The sequence below is a fragment of the Corvus kubaryi genome, unplaced genomic scaffold (genome assembly GCF_017639235.1).
Source record: "Corvus kubaryi isolate FWS band 111438036 unplaced genomic scaffold, C.kubaryi_AGA036_p1.0 133, whole genome shotgun sequence".
In the NCBI taxonomy this organism is placed as follows: domain Eukaryota; kingdom Metazoa; phylum Chordata; class Aves; order Passeriformes; family Corvidae; genus Corvus; species Corvus kubaryi.
Window position 1 is genome coordinate 22550043 of NW_024580667.1, and position 23631 is coordinate 22573673.

General features: G+C 40.4%; 1 protein-coding gene across 12 annotated transcripts in view; it reads left to right on the plus strand.

The window, feature by feature from the left end:
* Positions 1–23631, plus strand: part of MCF2L (MCF.2 cell line derived transforming sequence like) — a 157121-nt gene that overhangs the window by 16822 nt on the left and 116668 nt on the right. Inside the window, exon 1 of one of the 12 annotated variants that reach the window (XM_042038928.1) lies at positions 4576–4721. The exons of 9 other annotated variants lie outside the window; for them this stretch is intronic. In XM_042038928.1, the coding sequence (XP_041894862.1) occupies positions 4631–4721 (91 nt within the window). In that variant the 5' untranslated portion in view covers positions 4576–4630. Of the gene's footprint in view, positions 1–4575; positions 4722–15998; positions 16414–23631 lie in introns of those variants that run through there. 2 more of the 12 variants (XM_042038936.1, XM_042038997.1) reach the window with 2 other exon arrangements.

Genomic DNA, 23631 nt, shown 5'->3' on the forward strand with positions numbered 1-23631 from the left:
AAAATTCCTAGCTTTTGTCATGCTTCTGAATGTAGTGAATCTTTCTCTTTTTATTTAAACCATGCTTTGCTTTTCAGATATTCTCAGTGCAGGATGAAGCAATAGATGCTTGCTGAAACTAAAGCAGGAAAGCTTTGTCACTTCTGTTTAGTCCCTGACATGAGTACCTTTGTGCTTCTGGTGCCTCAGGTGGCCCCAAAGAATTTGGAAAAGTGCCTAAGCAGCAGTATAATTGAAATTCAGGAGGGGTTACATGTCTAACCTGCTTAGGCATTCTGTAAATCCCATTTTTCTGCGTCTGTAGGCAGTGGATATCTTTGTAAATCTGCTTGATTATAATAACTAAACAGAAAAAACCCAAACTCTATATTAGAAACTGGCTTATTCTTCTGCAAGGGCAGGCTGCTTGCTGGATTTGGCACTTGCTCCTCAGGCTGGGAAGATGGGGAAGTTGTGAATGTAAATGTTAGGTCCTGGATAGGTGCAGTAGAAACCGTCTGACTGACAAGGTCTCACGTGCTTAATATCATTTCAGCATCATCTACATATCTGTAGGGTAAAATGTGGGGTTACATAGACTCACTGGCTTCCAGCTGGACTGTTTGTGCTGGACCATTTGTTATGGAAATGAATTGCTTTGCCTCAGTTCTAGCCAATACCCAGATTAGGTGTGGGGTTCAGTTGTTGCCTCTGGCGCTAAGGAATTACTCAGGGCTGTTTCATGCAAATGCACAGATTTTCTGGGGCTAATCAATGCACTCTCTTTTAGTGTTTAGGAAGTCAAACCCTCCTTACATAGGCGGAGGGAACTTTGGTAACAGAAAGAGTTGAGAATAATGAAATAAAATATTGAAGTTTCTTTTCAACTCCAGTTTTGCTTTCTGCTATAGCTGGAAGCAATTTAAGTTTTTTAGTGAGAAGCTTTATTTTCTCAGCTCAGCTTATCATACCTGCTTAAGCCTATTTGTTGGTCATAGGGGGCATTAGAAAAATTGTGATTCTTTAAAGTTATTTGTTGAACATAATTAGATTATTGTACTCTTCAAATGTCATCTAAACTAATTACTGAACAGACTAATATATTTTCCATTGACATTGCTGAACGACTCTGTATAGAGAAGACAGAAGTATCTGGAGTCTGTCAGTAAAGTTCTCTGCTGTCAAATTTGTGCAACCTGTTTTGTAAAGACTTACCTGGGGAAATACACATTTTACTAAGTGTGTGGAGGAAGGAGGGGAAGGCCTTTTGGTATCCCTGCGAGATGTGTCACTTCCATCCAAAAATCATCTTGGGAAAAAACAGCTACACTGAAAATGATGCATTCAGTGGAAAATAAGCCCCCTGGGATTAACTGCTGCCAAGGAAACATGGCCAAAAGGTGAAGGTTTTGGGGAAAACACATTAGTGGTGCTTCTGCTGAGGTTTCTTTGAGGTAGGCAGCAAGTCCTTGAAAACCAGGCAGTCTTGCCAGCAGCTTGTTTCCAGTAAGGTGTGCAGATACATGCATGAGGCCAGGTGTGTGCAGAGAACGTATTAGGGACCTCTGTAATGCCGTCAGGAATTGCTAAAAAACCCAGTTGAAACAAGGCTGGTGGGCCTAGAAGCAGAGTCAGCTCTCTTAAGTCCTGAAGTCCTCTTTGTTAGCATTCTTTGTGTTGAGGACAGATTTTTTTTCTAGGCAAGATACTAGCAGTCTCTTTTTCCACATAGGGCTTGCAGTCAGAGGAGTAGGGAGAAAAATATGGAAAAATGCCACATTACACGCCTGCTTTTGTACTTTTTACCCCGCCCTACTATTGCTTCTTTTGAGAAACAACTCATTTTAGAACATAGACTGTATGTTCTGGAACCATACTGTGGATTGAAATTTGCTCTCTTTGTGTGCTGTACTGTGCCTCTGTGTTGTTCCAGTGCAGAGCAATGGTCTGATGTGGTGTATTGTGTACCTGGGCATACTTCATTGCACAAAAAAGGGCCTGTGCCTGCCCATTTTACTGTTGCAAAACATGTTTACATAAGAAGGCTGTCAATAAGATGATAGAAGGTATCAAAATGACATCCGTGTGTGCAGCTGGCACCAGTCCCAAGTGGAGCAGTTGGGTTGTTTTCCTGGTTTACCGACTGGTGGGGCTCCAGCAGCGCTGCTGGACTTTTGTTCACTGCACTGCAAGGAAGAGGCTCCCCAGCAGCATGTGGAAGAACAGTACCAATGTTGGTAGCATTTAGATGTTTTAAGTCTGAGAGGGCGTAATTCCTTCAGTAGTTTTTCTGATGAGGGTCAAGCTACCTCACATGGGTTCTCTTACATTTGTCCAGAGCTGCTGTCATTCTTGAGAAGGCTGCCTGCAGTTTGGTGTGTGTGGTGCTCTTGAGCTGCTTCGTGTGCCCTGCACACGCCTTGTTTGGCTTCTCAAGTGGCAGGGTAATCAGCTTCATGCAGAAGGGGTACAAAGGCATTGGAGTTCCAAACATATGTCCTGGCAAAGTGAGTGGAGCACCAGAAAAAGAGTGCTTTCCAGTTTGTTCCTCAGCCTGAAGATCTGGGTGGATGCTCAGTCTGGCTGCTGAATTCTTCTTGGGTGAACACACTGTATTGAAGAATTGAAGCATCACTAGACCAGAGGGGATGGTAGCAAGGGGAAATTTGGTTTACTGCTGACTGGGGCCCCAACTTGTAAAAGGAGAGTCTTGAGTTTTTCTCAGTTTCCAGTAGCATTTATACTTCTAATAAATAATCGCTTGATTTGTGATGCACGGTGAGTGCTTAGAGCAGAGTTCCTGTTCTCATCTGATTGCATTTTAAAAGAGGGACTTGTGTAGATGTCAAAATCCAGGTAAGGGCTGTGATTGTGAACCCTGACCACAGTGTGTGCCTTTCATCAGGCAGGTGGAACACCAGTCCCTGCAGAAGGACACTAACAAGGATGAAGCTGAGCTTGCCCTACTGTAATTTCCTTTTGATTGCTTAGATGAGCATGTCAGAAATATGGATTGTCCTGTGCTCCTTTCACAAGACTCCAGTTATAGTGTTGTAGTTAGGGAATTTAGACCCCACTAGGTTCTATTGTGAAAGGCAAATACTGGGTGTTATTAGGCCAAAATTCTTTGGAAACCTTGTTCTGAGCATTTATTAGATTCACATGTGTCCATCTTGTTCTTTGTGACGTTTTGAAGAACTTCTGCTTGGTCTGGTCTGGTTGGTTTTTAGTCATTGCCGTTTGGTTGGTATCAGTTTGGTGGGGTTAGCTTTATGTATTTATTTTGTAAGTCTGTGTAATTGTTAAACAAAGAGGAAAAACAGATTTAAAGAGCAAAAAGGTTCATAATAAAACTCTCCATTGCATGAACTTGAAGAATATCTGAATACTTTTACTGGCAGAATTCTTGTCAACTGGTTCTGTTAGCCCAATGTATCTAGTATTCCTAACTGTAACATGTTATTTATCGTATGTATGTGTCATTATGTAATCTGTCATTTCCAAAGGGCAACCAGGAGTCAGTGCTATCCTTCTCTCCATCTTTCTGTTGGGTTTGTTTTCCTTTTGGAGAGATGAAGAGAGAGCAAATGTATATTTAAAAGTTTTGTTCATTTTTGGTTTCACAGTGACTGCCAAAGTGATGCCAAAGTATCCGGAAATAGATACTGTAAGTATTATAAGCTATTGTGCCTGGCCCTTTAATCTCTTTTAAGAAATTGTATCTTGCCCTTCTGTGCCCAGTAGATGTTGCTGTTGATTCAGTAACACTGAAAAAGGACAAGTAGAGGAATGGTTTGGGAGCTCAGAAGATTTTGTAAATATTCCAGTATCTTATTCAGAGGAAAGGGGCTTAAAAAAAAAAAAAATGCAGTGCCCATATTTTAATTTGTATATATTGGCCTTCCAATCTGTAGCATAAATGAGAAGTAAGCATTGTGTGTATAACTCAGTTACTGGTTTAATGTCCCGTGGAAAATCTGCATTGAAAGTGGGTTTTCTACCTTTCATCTCCATTATGGTTTTACTATGTATTTGTATTTATATTCTCATCCGAAGAAGCATGAATCATACCAGTCATGGTGATATCTCTGTAGCATGGTACAATTTTGCAAAGCTATGCTGTATGATCAGAATAGGCATTCCTGTAGCCTCTCCCAAGTCAGCATTGTTTCATGGAAGCTGGAGCCTTGCCAAGTTGTTAGAGCAATTTTTGGGGTGAAAACCCATTGCTCGGGGTGGGTTTTGCACACTTTTGTTGAAGGAGACAAAGCAAGGGAGGTAGGTCACTTTTGGAGAGGAGAATGGAGGAGATAAAGAAGAAAACATTTAAAGGTGCCCTTTACTGTTCGGTAAGGTCATGTGTAGGGGAAGCTTTTTAAAATTATTTTTTAATGCAGTCTGGTCTTCTAACAGAGTTTGAGAAGTAGTTTGTTATTGAGGCCAAAAAATTGTGTGAATAACATACTGAGTAGACAGGCTCACTGCTGAATTTTCATGCCCTGGTGTATGGGAAAACACCTGCAGCTGCTGGTTTCCGTGGTAACAAGTTCACTGCAAAAGCTAAATGCACTGCACTAAGCCTGTCAATTGTACTGCATTTGAGGAGAGTTTAACATGCACACTTGGACCTTTTGATACATGAGTTTCTCAAATGCTATGTCATTTATGCTGTTCTCACATAAAATACCTGCTTAACAGAGATGTGCGACATGCTTTGGATTTTGGACAAAACTACAAAAAAGGTTGGTATTTACAAGTCTGAACATGGGCTGTGTACGTGTGTGTTAATATTTCCTTACAGCATCTTGTTTTCTGAACACTTTTAAAGTCTTGCCTTTTAAAGCTCAGTGCTATTGCTTGCATATTGTTGCAGTCTTAACTGGTTTTTGGAGCTGGAGATCAAAGAGCTGCTGAAGTGAATTGCTAGTACATATGCCATATAATAGAATTTTGGCAGGACACTGGTTTTATTTGTCTAAGTAATTCAATATGGGATACATGTATATGTTCTAACAGATGAGTATTTTTGCTCTGACTGGAAGGAGTATGATTTCATATATTGTGTGAGAAGATTTTAGTGATGCTTATGATTAGCTTCAACTGTTTGAGCCAAAAAAATCTATGGAACAGTGTGGCTGTGTAATTATATCAGAAAGAATTAATTTACAACTTGTATTGTTGTACTTTAAGAAAGAGAAACTCTGTTAAGCAAGTATTGTTAAAGAGTTGAATTGTTTTTCAGCAAATATGTTTAGCATAGCTTCATGTGTGTACCTGGATCACAAGTACATGAAGTCATATTTGCGACTGCCTTTCTGTTTGTAAAGGGGTTTCCTGTATATATTGGGAAAATAGCATATAGTACTAAGACTAGGCAGTATAAAAAACCACAACACATGGTGACAAAACCTTGTCTGTAGCTTGTCAAATAGTATAGACATCTGGCAGTGACTCTATGGTGGGATTGCTTTCTAAAACAGACTTTAAAACATTTCATAAGCTGCTTTTCTTTTCTAAAACGAGGCAGCATGAAATTACATTCACATGAAATCATGTATGAGTTTAGCCACTAGACCCTTTGCATTTGGGGTCTTATTTATGAGTATTAAACAACCTTTGAATCTGAGACCTTACTGTGTTTCCCCCACAGATAATATGGAATGTCATTAATGAGGTATATCTTTTTAAAGAGCTCTCTCTAGAAAAGACTTGAAGTTTTCATGGGCTTTCTTTTATTGCTATTTGCTTTGAGTGCTCTAAGTTATTAATATTGCATTAGACTTGTGCTCTGTGTGTACAAACTGAGTCTATTGGGGGATTGAGGAGGTGGGGAGAGCAGGCAGATACTGTGTTTTACATGAGAAACTAGTCTTTAGTTTTAAATACTCCCTTGCAAGTGTCAGGGGAGAAGAAAAGGGACAAAAGGAGAGTAAAATAACTATTTGTATGTTGCAGTTATTCATGTTCTGTCTTCTGAATCCCATCATACCCCTTCTTGCTGTCTTTACACTTTGAAAAATGTAGACAGCAAAAATTTTTTTCTATTGTAGAACAAACAGTTTAGTTTCTTGAACAGCATGCTGCCTCATTCCATGAAAGCAATAAAAGGCAAACTGTCTAAAACTATTCTGGTTTTGAGAGCTCTTTGCTTGCAACCCACTGCAGCACTGGTAATTACAAGATATCCCATGTGCACATACATGTGACAGTGAAGAGAAATCTGATACTTAGATGGAATAGAATAACAGTTTATACATGTAACTTTGTGCTATGGAAAGCTTTTGGATACTTAAAAGAATCTCTGAGTTCTGTATATAATGACATCATTTCGAATGTTATTTGTTACGTTGTTTATGGTTATGCATTTCTTTGGTTTTACAAAATAGGGCCTTCCAGATTAAGTTACTTAATGGTTTTTGCTTTTGTAACAGGGGATGCTAGCAATGACAGATCCAACCATGCTAAGAACTACAGATGCAAAAGTGATTATTTCCTTAATGCCTGTCTTGTCTTTTCTCTAAAGGGTTGGTTGAGATCTTGAAGGAAGTAAATGGGTCTTAGGGGTTGCTAATGCAGATTAGTCTCTAGGGGCTGAACAGACTCTTCCTTTCATTTGTGTTGGTCTTGATAGAGCTAAAGTTTCACGTCAGGCCTTCCATGGTATCTGGTGTCCTTAAGCCTCTTCTTTATGCTGCCCTTTGGAATTCTGCTTTTAATTACATTTCATTATGCTAACCTCCCTGTTCTTCCTGCTGCTTGTCTGTGCTCTGCTGATGCAGTGACAGTGTTCAACCCTGAAAATGTTCTTCGTCTTGGGTACTACACAAGTAGGAATGGTAAAGAGGATCAAAGAGTTCTTCTTCAGGGATTCAGACTTTGCCATGGCACTGACGTTTTGAGGCGCTGGGAGGGAGCTGGCAGCTGAAGGAGTAACTTTTACAGCCTGTTGAAACTGATCGTGTAAAAAGAACGCTGAAGGCAAAATTTTGCAGAAAAACACTTGAAGCATTTGAGAAATGGCAAGAATACAAAACCTGAAATTTTGTGGAAATCTCACTTCAGACTTTTAGATCTTATAAAGTGTGACATGGCTCAATGAAAACAGACACAGTGAAAGAGCAGCATGATTACAAAGCAACTGTTGAAGATATTTTGATTGCACTTCTTGATGCATCCTGGAGATTAATTACCAATGACTTTCTGCAGCTGACCTGACAGCACCTGGGCAGGGTTAGAAAAAAAAAAGTCTCCTGAGCTGGAATAGGAAATGGTGTACTGTACTCTGGGGATGAGTCTCTCTGTGAGCGTGTCCCTCTGCGTTAATCTTTGTGGATTTATGGGCCAACTCTTGATCATGGTTGTGATATTTTTTTAAGTATCTAGTAATTTTAAAGCTTAAATTATTTGAAAGTGAATCCCATGAAACCTCTTACGTGTAATAGATAGTTTATCAAAAAGCACTTAATTTTACTGTATTTTTAAGTAAGTGAAAAAACCCCTGACTGTGGTCATTCACGAAAACTAATGGTAGTACTTCCATAAGCCTATTGAATTAAAAATTCAGTCTTTCTGTTTCAAGAAAGCATAAAATGGTGGTTTGGATATGGCTCACAATATAAAGAAATCTATATGACATTTTTCTTTCTGACAGTTTTACCATAATGCAGCAGAGTAACTATAAACTGAAGAGCAGTCATTTCCCCTCACCTACTGAGGGTTTTGTGCAACCATCTCCCAGGAAAGATCAATTTAATTTGGCTTGTTCGAGAAGTACCATATTCCATGAAGAACATTAAATGGAAAATAAAGGGGATCTGAAAGTATTCACTGTTTTATATCCTAATCAAAAAAACACAGCACAACAAATTATTGTAAATTGGATATGGTGATTTTTGCTTGTCAAGAAATGAAAAAGTTGTAATTGTTTGCAAAACATTTTTTAGAGACTTTTTTTTTCCTTACCTGCCATCTTCTGCCACTTTTGATGGTATCTGCTGTATTAAGTATCCACCAACAAACAAAAAGAAAATAATGTTACTCTATTTACTGAGGATTGTTTGCATAAAAATAGGTAGGGCAGTCGGTCTGTTAAGGAAACAGTGAGAGAAGTTTTCAAGCTCTGTTGTGAAGGACACAACAGCACCATTGCAGGACCTGTGATGAGTGTGAGCATTCTGCAGCAAAACTGAGATCTTGTTTGGGGTGTGGCCTCTTTGGCTGCAGGTGAAATATCCTTGTGGTTGTTGGAAATTATTTTCCTATTTCTAGATGTTTTTTGAGACTTCTTAAATTTTCCTGGTTTGCATTAAGAGAAAGCCAAGTCCTTTAAGAGTGCTTGAGGTACATTCCAGGAGGGAGACCAGCACCCAGTGTGGAATGGTAAGCAGCCTTGGGGCAGCACATCTGCCAGAGGTGGGCAGCTCAGCCAGACCAGCCACAGACTGAATCTTCCCATGTCCTCAGTGCATCCCCTGAGCATTGCACTACTTCCTTTTATAAAAAGGGAAAAGCTTTCTGTCACCTTAAGCTCCACTGAATGCTACTTTTTAAGATGTACAAGTGGAAAAGGGCAGTGAAATTTTTAAGATACCTCCAGGGATGGAACGGGATGTATTTAAAATCTGTGTAGATGTGGCACTTAGGGACACGGTTTAGCAGTGGACTTGGCAGTGCTGCGTTAATGGTCGGACTCAATGATCTTAAAGGTCTTTTCCAACCTAATGGTTCTGTGATTTTAAAAAAGTTCCAAATTAAAGTTGACATCCTTCTACTGTGTCCTTTATCTGTGATAAAATTTGTCAGCCTGTTCCTCAGGGGTAAGCACTTCAGTTTTATTCTGTGTAATCAAATTGAATGGTCCTGGAAATACCCTACTTTTTTATTCTGAATACTTTTTATTTCATTGATTGTATGTAAAATTAACAATTGTATGTGGCAGTTAAATATCACTTTTTGTTACAGAGAAATTTCCTGAGTGTTTTAAATCAATCCTGACTTGAATGGTAGACCTGCTGAACTTTTATGTGTGCAGCTTGTTCTTTTGAAATAGGGATTTTTACAAAGTAGGGCATGTCTTAAAATTTATTTTTAATACTCCAAATCTGAACACACACATATAATTTGATTTAAAGCCTAATACTTTTTAGGAGACCTCAAAGATTTGAGCTCTAAAAAAATGTTGGACACACTCTTATTTGGAATAAATTGATTTTATGACCCCTTATCCAGCATTTCCTTTGAAAAGAAAATCACCCTGCCAACAGAAGACAAAAGGTGTGTTTTCTGGATCCATTTAATTTCAGCAATTACACACATAATACTAAGTCTGTGAAAGAATATTACTGGGGCATCTCTGCATCTATACTCTACCATCTGTTTAATTATCATGGTACCACTAGCTGATCTTCTAAAACCAGAGCTCCCTGACATCCACTATTTTATTTTTCTACATTTTAAGTACTGTGGTTTCAGTGCTTTAGGGGTTGGAGTATTTTCCCCAGTGAGCCTTTCCTTTGACTATACATACCTGTGGAAGTGCCCCAATGAAGGAAATAACAGTGATGCTTAATTTCTTTCCATATTACTCCTTTTTGCAGCAAGTTCATTCCCTGCTCACCTTTAAGCTTCCTATTCTTGGTCTTCCTAACTTCCTGCACAAAGTACTTCCTTCATCTATAAAGATACCTCAGTAAACTTAGAAAGGAAGGGTCTTATTTGGCACTGCATTGGCAAAAGGCAACATTCATTCATTCATTTATTGCCATGCCTGCTTTTATAGGAGTGCAGCTGTGGGCACATCTGGATAGTTTAGCTCCTCAGACTGAAGAAGAATGAAAGACTGGAACACCCCTCAGCTGGAGCAGGAGCAACTGGAGGTGTTAAATTAAATAAACTCTTTCAAGGCTGTTGGCTCTGCAGTGATTACTTAATCCCACGTGGCAAAAAAGGACAAAGAAGAAATCTGAATGAAGCACTTACAAAGAAACTTGGTACTCTTTAGAAACACGGCAAACCAGAGATTCAAATGATATTTCATCCAAGCAAGGGAGGCTGGGGAAAAAGAAGGCCCTGCCTGTTATGCTAGGAAGTATTGAAATCTGTGATCTGGTCAATCATTTTAAGCTAATTCAGGCTGAGGAGCCTAACTACAAAACTTCACAGAAGGATGAAGAATGCTGCTCTAGCATGAAGCCTCGACACAGGTTGTAGAAGAAACTAAATATGGAAAGTCAGTAACTAAATTAAGCTTTAAGAACTAATCTTGATGTATTTGTTTCTTTGTGTTTGGTTTTTTGTGGTTTTTTTTTTTTTTTTTTTAAGGAGAGGCTAGATTGCAATTGCTGGGGGAGGAAGCAAGCTGTTTGGGGAAGTATGGGGAGCTGGACTGTAGCAAGATTGGGCTATATTGAAGAAGAGGCAATCCAACAGAGATGAGTATGTTGCATTTCATCTATCTTTTACTACTACTCAGCCATGGGCCTGAGCAATAATGGAAAAGGAAGGGGAGCGTGAAGCTTTTCCCCTACTGCTAAGTACTTGATCTGGGTGTCACCTCAGCCTCTGGGAGTATCACACATCCCAGATGGGGAACCTGGAGAGCAGCTGCTAGGACATCTTCTGTATGGCACTTACTTTCTCAAAAGAAAATTTATTGAGGTTGAGAAGGCACTGAGGACTTGAGGAAGATTTGGTAAAATAATACATAAATTAAATAAGGCCTAATGTTGATGGAATTGTTCTGTTAACTGTCCTTGCACATCTGAAAGCTTCTTTAGTCTGTGTTCCTGTATGAATGAACCTTGCCCATACTCTGGCTTCATATGAGTGTCAAGTTTGTAAGAAGAAAAACTTTTGATTTTTTGTTTCCCCTTCTTCCTCTATGTATTTCCTAAGTTCTCTGTATTCCTTAAGATTGTGAATGTAGGAACAATTTTCTCCTTGTGAAAGAGTGAGGTGTTGCCAAAACCAGAATACTGCCATCTCTGCTTATGAATCCCAGTTTCAAATCCCAGATGCTTTACATAATAAAGCCTAACTGGGCTGATTACCAAGAGAACTCAGTCATTCAGGGAAATAAAAGGGAAAAATCCCTTTTCTTCATGAAGGAAGAACTCATGCCAAGAGGAGGTTGAAATGTTAAAAATGCATTTTCTGTTTGGATCTTTCATATCAACTGTCCTGTTTCCCTTTTCTTTCCCTTTTATTTAAGGCTGGGGATCAGTATCGCTCTTGTGCAGTGGGTGTATGTGGCAGTTTTTTGTAGGACCTGAGAGGACTTAACTTTGTGAAAACCACATTCAATGGGTTTCTTCCCTCTCTGCAGGAGCCCAGCTTAGGTAAGTCACCCTGGCTATGTTTGCAGTGTCTTTAGAGAGCAGTGGTGACATGGATGCTGTAGCTTCACTGCTCACACAGTCTATATATAGAGTTTTGTGGTGTTGGGGCCATCCAGAAAAGAGCGTGTGGAGTTGGCTGCCTGATGTTGACCATGTGGTATCACTAGAAAGCGGTATGGGATGTTTGGCAGGGGATTCAGCTGCATAGGCACAACCATCCATATGCTCTGCCTGTTCCCTTTGCTGCAAGCGATGCAGTAGGGCATCCAATGCAGCCGTGCAAAGCGGCCTGGCAGCCTCTGTGTGTTTCTATTCCTTGTAGTCCTGCTTTAAATCAGTACATAATTTTTCTTCTGCTGCAGCTGCTCTTTGGCTTGTAGAGAAACTAAGCTCCTATGGGTTAAACTGGAAGCCCTCTTGTGGATTAGTAATGGATTGAAAAATAAGAAATAGTTCCTTTAGGTGGTCAGTTTTCGCTGGATGGAGGGGGAGTTACTGGTGGAGAAAACTCAGGGATTTCTGCAGGGGTTCCAGCTATTCAACATAATTCTAAATGAACTGTAAATAGAAAGAAAGCACGGAAAATTTGCAAATGTGTGAAAATATTTATTCCAAATAGTAAAATTCAGTGCTGAGTGCACACTGTTGGAGGATAAATTGGTGGTGCTAAGCAAGTGATCAGTAGAGAAGGTGAGGTTAATTGTTTGTACAAGCATGAGATGAGAAAAGAAAATGCTATTCTGTAAGCTAAGCTGTTGCCCTCACTGAGAGACCTTGACTGGCTGTGGGTAGCTCCCTGAAAACAGCAGCAGCTCCGTTGGCATTCAGTGTTGGTCTGAAAGGCAAACAAAACATTACAAACTGCTGAGAGTGAAACTGAGAACAACAAAATCCTTATGTCACACAAAATCCTTATGTCACTGAGTAATCTCAGCTGTGCCTACTTCTGGAGTACCATGTCCAGTTTTGTTCCCTTTGTTAGAGTAGAATTAGTGTACGTGGAAGAGGTGAAGGCAGTTGGAGGTATGGGGTTGCTTTTATACAAATAGGAACTAATTAGTGTAGGAAATTTTCTGTCTGGAAATCAGGCAATTGGAGGAGACATAATATCACCTACAGTGGCCGTCTGTATAGTCATGAATGGCTTAGGGATGTGAAAAGAGAGTGTTTATTTCCTGCTGTTTTCTTTTTTTTTGGTTTTTTTTTTTTTTTTTCCCACTGCTTCACAAAAGAGAAACTGGGGCACTCAGAAAACTTTCAGGAAGGTAGTTTAAGCAAAAACAGTTTTTCACACAGCACGTAATTAAATTTTGGAACTCACTGATGGCTGATGTTATGGAGATCAGTGTAAAGTTAGCAGAGAAATCTTTAGGTATATTGTTGAAAGTATCTTTTGCTCTAGAAAAACTCATTACATGACTATGTGTTAATGACTTTTGGTTACCGGTTTGGTTCCCCCACATGAGTGGACAGCTGTGTGTTACTTCTGGAACACTTTCAAAATAGCCACAATTTCTTGAAAAACTAGGTAATCCTATTTGGGTGAAACTGTTTCGAAATAAAAGATGTGTGATGTTGCTGTGTTTGAACAGGATTTGCTGAAGACTACAGCCAAAACCAGAGCAAAGTGGAGGACTGAAGGAAAAGATAATGTTGTTGAGGCTCTCAAATCCAGTAGAAGTTCAGGAAAAAGTCAATACAAATCAGGCCAAATATTACACCCGTGCAGCCATGGAAATCGATTGATTGAATTCTGTAATATATTTGCTCCTTGCTTATTATCTTCACAGTTTCACTGAAAGAAACAGGAGTACAGACCATTTGACAAAAAGAAGTTTCCAGTGCATTTTAAACATGTAAGACAGGACTGAAAGGCTGTGTACTCCTCAAATTTCTGTATGAATTCCTTTGTTGCAGCAGGGGCTTGCCTGGGACTAGTGAAGATATTTTGCTAAAGGTAATACATTAGCAGAAGGTAAAAATCAGAATTCTAGAAGCAGCTTGAATTTTTAATTAAAAAAATAATTCAAAATAATCATATTGTACCTGAAAAATGACAACATTTCCTACTGTATTTACTGACTCTCACTGTTAGAACTGAGCATCTGTTCTTTTACTATCATATTTTAATTAAGCGTAAGATGTGTGGGACTGAAATGGCATGTTTAATTCCATAACAGGGTTGACATGATGATCTGCAGGGGTGTGGGGATCAAGTAAAAACTTCAAAAGAGTGAAAACTGCAGTAGCTCTTCCCTGAATTATAGTGATGTTGTATTTTCAGGACTGTTTTGATTCCTTAGGTAGCTCACAGTCACATACTGGACTGATTCATGTTGCAAGGAAGCTCAGTTGGGTCTTTCTGTTAAGAGTTGATTTTAATTAGTTTAAGGTCTGTTTCTTTAGTCTGACTCAAGGTTGTTCGTGAAACCATGGATGATCCTGTTTCAAACCAGCAGAGATCGTAATCCCACATTTGGTTAAGTATCTTGAAAATACTCTCTGTTCCATTCAGTAGAGAAGCTGTGCCAAAGCTTCTTACTCAGGAAGACAAGGTTGCCTGATTTCCATGAATGAACATGATCAAACAAGTACCTGATTACAAATAACCCAATTCTAAGTAAACTAACTTTCAACCCATCTAACTGAACCTTTCACGTGGATGCTTTGCTCATGCCTTGCATGCTTGGAATTTGTTTGAAGGTGTAGAAAGTCTATATAAAGTGGCAGTGTTGGTGTAACTGAGGTTTAACTAACATATTTGGGTTCTCCATTCATTTTGCACAACTATAAATTATTATGTGCTTGTGATTCTGAAACTCGGCCGGTTGATGTGGTAAAATTCTTCACTACATTTTTATCTTCCTTTTCATTGGTTATTTCACTGAGAAACTCCACGGAAAGATGGACCTTTGATATACAGGAAGCTTAAGCAGTCTGCTGATTCTCCAAGGAAAATATGAAATTACTGTTGAATTGAGGCAGGATACTCAGGGAAAGCTGGGATTGAACTAGCATCTTCCCTTGCAGTAGGTGCTTACAAATGAATATATTTGCTGCACTTCTTACTGCACCAGGAAATCGTGAAATCTTACAAGTGAAATTCGCTGTTCTGCATATGCAAAAATGCCTCAGGCCTTTAACTTGCTCCATAACAAATCCCATGGACTATCTGACATCTGGAGTTCTCCCTGGGCTGACTGTGGATGCAATACGGTCACACAGCCTTTGGTTCAAAATGAGCCTCATCTATCCAAGTGCACCTGCAGACTTGCACACTTTTTCTCATTCATTTGTTCCTCCTGGTTCACCCCCAGAATGGCCAAGCCTGGCCTGGTAATAATGGCTTTGCTGCCCATCACTTGTTCCTTTCCTAAATGCAGTCTCAAATGACAGTCACATAAACAAAATACTTTTTGCATACAAAGTTCCTACAAATCCTGTTTTTCAGTGGTTATAATTTGTTATGGAAAAGCTTGACTGAAGACTTCATTCTGTCTTTTCTGTTAAGATTGAAATGGAAACATGTAAGGCTCTAGTCATATATAATACATGGAACTGCTGTAGGCCATATTTTGAGTGGAAATAATGTAAATTAATGTAGTAAATGAATTATCTAAATTAATTTCATTGGCAGAGGAAGCCCAGATAGTTTGATGGGTCCTCTTAAAAACTTTTTGTTTTAGTTCATGTCCTCTCTAATGGTATTGTTGAGAGTTATGAACAAATCATCATAGGTATCCACTTATTTTCCTAGGAAGGGCTGCTGTTTTTACCTGCTGTATGCAATCTGTAGAAAAGAATCTTCATCTTAAATAACATAGCACAGTCTTCTTAAACATAAAGAAAAACATCCCTTTTTTCTTTTAGCCATGGATAATTTGCTTATTTTTGTGGTTAAAAAATAAGAGGAAATAGATAAAACCAATAGGAGGATTAGAAGAGTGGGAGAATTCAACTGACCATTAGCAAAAATGTGACAACAATGAGATTTCGTAGGCATCAAGATGATCTTAAAAAAGAAGTGTTAAAAGCATCATAGTTTCAAACTTGTAAAACAGTCTGTATAAAAGTACTGAAAACCAGTTATGAGGAGTTGTATAGAGAAGCATTGTACTGCTTTCAGTCTTGAAGGTTTTCCTGTGTCCCTAAAAGTTTTCCAGTGGTACTGTACCCTCTTTAGTAAATGGAAGTTTACTGGTTATGAGGTTTGGTTTTCCTGGCTGCCTTCTGCAGCAGTTCTGTTGTGTATACTCCATACACCTTGTGGGGTCCACGGAGCCCGGCTCTAAAACCCCTTTGCCTTAGGTGGGGATACAATTGCTGTGGAAATACCAATTTCGCAGAGTTGTAAGACTGCTGTGGCACAACATTAAAGCAAACTCCTCCTAAGAGTCCAGAAGACAGCTGTGTTTAAAGGAAATACGACAGCGTTTAAAGGAAATTCAAAAATGACCATTCCAAACCGAACGTGAGGCCATCCTGCGGGCTGGTGAGAGCGGGATCTCCTTGGCACTGTCACTGGGAAGGCGTTTGCCTTCCAAGCTGCTCACCCTGACAGCAAACTGGCAGGAAGGTGGGGGAGCCCCGGCTCACGTGAGTGGGGATGGGGCGTTCTGCGAGCTCCGGCTGCTCCCGCGGGACGCAGCGCAGCCCTTCCCAGCGCTGGCCATACGTCGGCTCCTCAGCGCTTCGCATCAATCCTGGCGTGTGAGGACTCCACTGCGGGCAAGCCCACACGCGGCAGAGGGGAGAGAAGTTCTGAGCGGTCCTGCTGTCATTAACATTCCCGGCTCTGGCTGCCAGCAGCGCCCGCCTCACCCAGGCGCTGCCAGCAGGGAACGTGGGCTCCTGCCTCCCTTTGTGCCGAGGGGATCCGTGCCGAGCGATTAAAATGCAGGGCTGCGAAGCACTGCTGTAGTGGGCTGGCTTGGGGTTTTTTTTTTTTTTCCCCTGCCTCCTTTAATCCTTGAGGAGGGGGGGCATGTTTGCTGTGGATTCTTTTTGTTTTATCTGAGAATGAGATGCTGGCTGAAAATTGAAGAAATGGCCCTAGAAGAATTGATGCAAAGATTAAATGCGGTTTCCCAGTGCGCTGGTAGGAGGAGCTGCTGGTCTTAAATAACGTGTTGTGTGGATGCTGTTAGGGATTTTGTAGGATTTACAGAAAATCCTGGCAATCTGACTAGCTTTCTTTATGCATGCTCTCATTAATAGGAAAGAAAACATTACGAGCTTTTGTCAGCAGGTTAAACTTTTGTTGATATTAACACTAATTAAAATTTTTTAGTGCTTAGATATTCCTGAAGCATGCTTTAGAACATCATCTTGAGTAGTTTTGGGTAGCTCTTAGCCCAGTCATATACTCTAAATGGGTCTTGAGTCCCTTTTCATCTGACTGCACTGTACCTTAATTGGGGGAATTACAGATTTGTCTAGTGAAACGGGTCTAATATGAAGCAATGAAAAGCTCAGCTAACTGTAAGCACTGCAAGCCAGTATTTTGGGTGGATATAAATTGCACTTTCATGAGAATGAAGAGTTGCATGAATTAATCGTGGTTAGTTTTACACCTGTATGGATTAAAAACTAGAGCAGATCTGCTAAAACAGTTTTAGCGCTGTAGAAAGATTATGACAATTTCTGAGATTCTTTTATTTGTTGAAAATGTAAATGGTTGTGTGTTCAAAACTAGAACTAAGAAGCAGTGCATGATAATGTGATCTTTGATTAGATCTAGGAATGTTTTCCTGGCTATTGCTTATGCAGAATGTGAACATATTTCAGAATAAAAAGTTGCCTGGAAAGACAAGAGAGGTGGTTTTTGCATCCTTTTAAACTGTTTGGTTTGCCCTTTATTCTTGGTTGACAGATTACAGAAGTCTTGCATCTTATTGTCATGTGAGGCAAAACAGTGATTTGAAAATACAGAATATATAAGGTATTATTCATTGCAGTATCAAAATTTGGAATTTATCTTCCTGTTTTCCTAGTCCTCTATTTCTTAAGGGTGACTTTCTCATCTTTTTCAATTTCCGTGGGGTGGAAGGAGATAATTAGCAAGATGGCTGATGCTGTAGTCTGATGAACACATAGATTAAATGACAAATATGGAATGAACAGATCAGCTGCATCTGTTTTCTTGGATAGGGAAAAAAGGTATTTTACCTTCTCAATAACATTTTTCTGGGGGGGAAACAAGATTGGATCTGACAAGAACAAGCATTAAATTACAAGTAAAGGTCACATGCACACTATTTTCTCCTTTCTTTTTATTCCTATTTATTATCTTCCTATTTTCAAAATATGTCTTTATTAAATGTCTGGATATTTGTTTAGTTTTCTGTTTTGATTTTCTTAATAAGAAAGCCAGTCTGATATTTTCTAGGGCATACTGTCTATTGCAGTTTATTTTAGTAATTTGTACATTACTTTTTCCACTCCCATGAAAATGTTGATCTAGCTTTTTTGAGGCAAGATAAATTTTACGAATGTATGGTGGATTTGATTAGGAATGTGAGAGCCTTTTCTTCCTGAACTGAAGGAGAGGGAGCCTCCAGAGTGGGAGGTTTGCCTGTGACACCGCCTGTCTCTCAGCTGTGCAGCTGCAGGTACACTGTGACCTTCATGTAGCCACCAGCAGCTCCGAACACTGTTTTCATACTTGCTGGCAGCTCTGACCATGTGCTGGTATTTAGCTTGTTAAACTTGCATATTTAAAGGGGGGGGGGGGGAAAAAAAAAGAGAGAAAAGGCAGCCTTTACAGCCAGTTTCATGTTCATGTGGTTTAGCTGGTCCCTCTCCTCCCCCTTCTCTTTCTTCCTCTCCATTATAATCCTTGTGTGGGTATTCTCAGGCCAAAGGCAGCACTTTTCTACAGCCAGTGGTTGTATTTACAGGTGACTGTTTCAGGTTTCCTTTTCCTTCACCCCCCCTCCCTCCCTTGCTGCTTTCAGGTTGCTTAGACTGTTTCTCTGTCACTGTCTCCCATGCTTGGGCTGTACACTGTCCTTGGGTCAAATTATCCTGTCTGGCTTCACAGCAGTTCTGTTGATTCAGAAACCTTTTGTAAACAAAGATTTCCTTAACAGCCCAAGATCATGTTCAGACTTTTTCAATAGCTCCCTACTCAGGAGTAATTGAAATGCAGAGGTTACCCTGGCTTCCCCCTGGTGCAGCTGTCCACCTTCAGGCATCAAGGAATTTTCTCCTTTGTAGGATTCTAGGTTAAAAAAAAACCCAAAAAACTGTTTTTCCTTAGCTTGTATTTTTTTTTTCTGAATTATACTGTAGGCAGGCTGAGATTTATCCCAGGTAGTTTTAAGCTTTTGCGTCAGAAGAGGGATTCTCCTAAAATCCTTGTGCACTGAACAGAGAGAAGGGGGCATGTTAAGATGTTAAGAAGGAAAGTCCTTCTACCTTCTGAGGTGCACTGGTCTTTCCTGTGACTGGGTCAGGGGGCCAGGAAGCCTGGAGTAGCTCAGCTCCTAACCTAGCATCTCCCAATGCCTGAGGTTAGGAATGGTAGGTCTGGGTGTGTCCGTAATCTTTCACTGTTCTACCACAACAGCCTTTATGCCTCTGGCTGCTTTCCTGCTGGCAAGTCCCCTGTGTCAGTCTGGCACTCACACAACCTTTCTGGGCTACTCATCCCTCACTGCCACAGCAGCACTTGCCTTAGCGGTTCTGCTCCCTCTTCTCTGACCAAATTCTGATTTACTCACATTCCCAGCCCCCATGGTACGTTACTGACCTCTCCTTACTCTCTTATGAGTGTGTGATCCTCTCACTGGATCCCTCGAGTGCCTTCCTCTGCCACATTTCACAAATCCAGACAGCTTTCTCTGGCAAAGCTTTGGTTGATTATTTTTCATCTTCCTCACCTTCACCTTATCCTCCAACACGTGTCTTCTACTTCTGAACACACTTAGCTACCAAAATCATGCTCCCTAGTTTAATATTATCATCTGCTTCATATTCATGCTCTGACTCCTGTTCCACAGTTCAAAATAACATTGCACCCTACCCTTTTCCAACAGCTATAAAGGGTGTTCCCATGGCATTTTCTTTAATTTTTTCGCAGATCCACTCCTCAGTCTTCCCAGCCACTTTCCTTCTATCAAATGGCCACCTGGACTTGGATGACCAGACTAATTGCTTTTGCTGTTCTCATATAAATCCATAAAATAAGGCAGAAATTATTTAAAGAAATTCTCTGGGTGTGGTTTTTTGGTTTTGTTTGGGTTTTTTTAAAATTTATTTTCTATTAGAATTGTGAGGTTATTTCAGAAAAAAACTGTGACATTATTATTGATACTAAAAAAAAATCCTGGTTTTGTCCATGTTTATTGTTTTGATGGATAATGGCATAATTTCTGTTCATTTGGACATAGTTTTTACTTTCCTTCTTCTTTTTCAGTCGTTGCTGTGTTAAATTCAACTCTCTTCCACAAATTTCTGTTTATGGACAGAGCTTCCCCTCCCCATGGAACAGTAGCTCAGAGGTTGAAGCCTGAGATGATGAATAGTTCTGACCTGGGACCTCATGCATTGTCCATATCATTGCCATGGGGGTTCTGCTGAGGACTCCCTTTGCTCTGACTGACACAGAAACAGTGTTAAGGCACCAGCTCCTGATGTCAGTCACTACCCTACATTTGCATCATTTGGAAGCCTTGCAGTGACGTGTTGTCTAATTCATGCAAACAGGCAATACAAGTCTGACATTCTCAGCCCTAAGCTTGTGGAAGCCCCACTATAACAGTTTCTTTCCACCTTGGAAAAGCGCCACTATTACAGCTACCATCTGTTTCCTCTCCTCAAACACAATTTTAATGCTCTGCAGAAAGAAGAAACATCTGCAAACCAAAGAAGGAAAACATGTGGTTCCTCAGTAAATATGTATGCAGTGCTGGTATTTTAAGTACAGGTAGCATCCTGTAGCCATTTCAGCCTCAGTCACTTTTCAATAGCTCCAGATTTTCAGTCTTATTCACAATTTGGGCCCAAACTTTACATTACATTTCCCTGACTTTCTGTTCTTGACAGGCAGGCTTTTGAAGTTTTGAAAGCTGGCTCACCTGTAGTGACAAATTAGGCACAGATGTAGGGGAAAGGAACTCGCACACCATCTCCAAGCATCACTGGGGTGAGTTGGATTATTGCAAGAACAAACAGGAACATCCTGAGGCATTCTGAAGGGACATTTTAAAGTTGTGGGCAGCTGGAAGGACCTGTTTTGTGTGTCCTCCCCATTCCTACACTCTTGTGAGCTTGCCTGCACTTTCTTACCTTTGTAGCTTCTGTCCTTGGTTCACTTGATTTTCAGTTTTGGGAACCCAAAAAGTCTTTCTCCATGTGGCAGAGTGCTCTGTTTGCCTCTGTTAATTTGGCAGGTAGGCAGGTCTGAGCATGAATGCATTGATTTACTACTTGGCAACTTTCTATGTAGCTGATAGAGTTGGAGAGAGCCACGTGAGAGGTCTGAAATCTGCAGGTTGTTGGCACATCCACGGCACCCAGGTGGCCTTTACTGGTAATGGGGCATGCCTCTGCCTGGTATTAACTTGCTGGCCTTTAGTTTCAGCTTTTCTGCTGAAAGTAGAAAAAGTAGGCATGTCCTTCCTGACATGAGGTTTAAAATTTTAAAAATAAAGATGGGAGCTGCAGTTGAACAGACACAATTAAGCAGTTAGGAGTGGATTGCTCATATTTGCTATGGGGATGTACTGTCACAGCTCCTGGGAGCACCTGCATGACATCCATTTCTTAGCATATTCTGGCCTAAAACAAAATCTTTATTTTACTACTGAAACAGCTGAATCTAGTGAAACTAGTGGGAGTAAAGTTCAGAGATGGCAACAGTATCTTCCTTATTAAAAGGAGCTAGCTGCCTTTTTGGGAATCTGAGGAAAAATATTTTAGTATTTTGTTCAACATCAAGGTTGATTACATCTTATTTTTAGCCAAGCTATTTTTGCTTAAAGATTGTGTCCCAAAACAGTTCATAACAAGAGGGTTTCTTTTTTTTTTACATACAACTCCTCCCCCTGGCCCCTACCCCCCCCCCCAAAAAAAAAAAAAAAAACACCAAACCAAACAGCAAAAAACCAAGAACCACTTGACTTCATATCCATATCCACGTGCAATTTCTGGTACTGTCAGCAACCTCTCTTATGTCACCTACCCCAGTCTTTCATTGATTTTAGTGGCAGTTACTGAACTACAGTAGGAAAACTGTGATCTGGGCGGATATCTTTCAACAGATTCAGGGAAAAATAGGTATTAAATAGTAAATGATGACACATTTAGAATGACTTTTCATAGGATTATGGGCTGCATACTTGTCAGTCTCCTCTTCAGTTTATGGACTTTGGGTAGATATACTTAAAGCTTGCAGAGCTGGGAAAGCCCTGCCTGGATTTAAATACTTAGTGATATGAAAGAAGAAAAAAGCCTGTTACTTTAATGTGGTTTTATTATCATGGTGTCTCAGAATACTTTCTTGGCAAGAGTGCCTGGCACAGCTGTCTGCCATGCTTCCAACCAAAGAGAGCCAAACTGCAAGATTACCTTGTGCATATCAAATAACAGGGAACTTCTGCAGAAAAGGAACAGCACAGAGCAGGGACGGGGTGTCTGCATGTAACGCTGGCTGTGTTGTCTTCAAGGTGTTTGCTCTAAGCTGATGTGTTGGCCAATGCCTGGGAGCAGGAGGCATTTGGGTCACTCACTTTTTCATTTAATGAAGAAGATCAAGCCAGCTACTTGGGATTTTGTTGTTTGTGTGTCAGCTCCAACAACTTCTTAAGGTTTTCAGTATCTGAAACACTGCATTTCATCTGGAACTTTGAGTCTACTGTTTTACAGTATCCAGCTTAGTTCCATTGTTTCTTTTGTCCCATTAAATAGCAGCTCTCATTTCCGACAGAAAGAACAGAATCTTGAATGCTTTTATATGGATTAATCGCTTGTAGGTCTCTTGAGTTAGCCCTGCAATACTGTGTTGGCTATTTTGACCTCTCTAGTTACTTATCCCCACAACTGCATAGCTCAAGCATGAGCCACTTGGCTTGCCACACATAGGAATGCAGCTTTGTGGTGATGCAAACTGTCTGGAAGTCCAGCCTTTAACATTGCCTTTAACAGCACCATGGGTGCAGCTTCCTCATGCCTTGTGGAACAGTCACCCAAAGCACACAGTCTTGGGTGCAGGTAGAGATGGAATCATCATCTTGGAAGTTGACTTCCTGCACAGTGTAGGCAGTTTCAGACAATGGATCCCCTTACTTAAAGCAGTCTTGGATGTTAGTTATATCCTCAGTCTGTCTCTGCTGGTCTTTCTGTGGCTTTTGAGATTTTGTAATAATGCTTTACATTTCTTGATGACTGACGGGAAGTGCTAATTGAGTTGTGGTGTACCAGGGCCATGGAGCTGGCTGTTGGGCTTCCCATACGGTTCCCTGGAGCAGCAGGGATTTGGGCACAATGAAACCATGCTGCAATGACTAAATGTTAAATTTGGTCACACAAAAGGTGTAACTGGCTGTGAGTTTCAGCATGGGAGAAAGCTGAAACAGAGAAGCCTTGTGATAGCCATCCCCAAACACATCTGCCTTTGTGTGAAGGTTGGTGGTGTTTGAGCTTGGTAGGAGCTGGTGTGATGGTGCCTTAGGCAGTTAAATCCCTTTCAGGACACAGGGTAAGGCAGTTTCCTTGTAGAATGTGGCGCTCAAATTGTGGTGAGCTGATAAAGCACAGTGCAGCATGGTACTGCCAGGTTTTGAAGATTTAGGTGTGTAATGCTGCTTGGCAGCAGTCTGCCTTTTTAAAATTGATAATCTGGGCAAACATGTATTTGGCAAGTTGAGAGCCACACCGCTGTGCTGAAAGTAAGCTCTTGTTTTTCACCTGTGCTGTTATTTCAGGGCTGTCACCCTTCCTATGCTTGAGGCATTTGCTAAGTGACAGTTTTACTAGAACTCTTTCTGCCTGCAGCACTTCATGTGGCAGGCAGAAAATTTGCACCAAGAAGTGACTGTCCTAGTTCTTTTATAGTCTCAATTCTTGTTGAGCCAGAAATGTATCTTCCTTTTCTTTCAATTCCTGCCTATCATCTGATGAATTTAAAGGGAGGGTGGCTTTGCATATGAAACATCAAGATAATTTATCCAAACAGAAAATGATGAGAATACACATAGTTGATTTTAAAAATTACTCTTCAGACTACAACGCTCATTGTTAAAAATATCAAATGATAAATTGCAGCCTTTCTGTAAACAGTCTTGTGTCTGGCTTCTGGGATGGACAAAGTCCT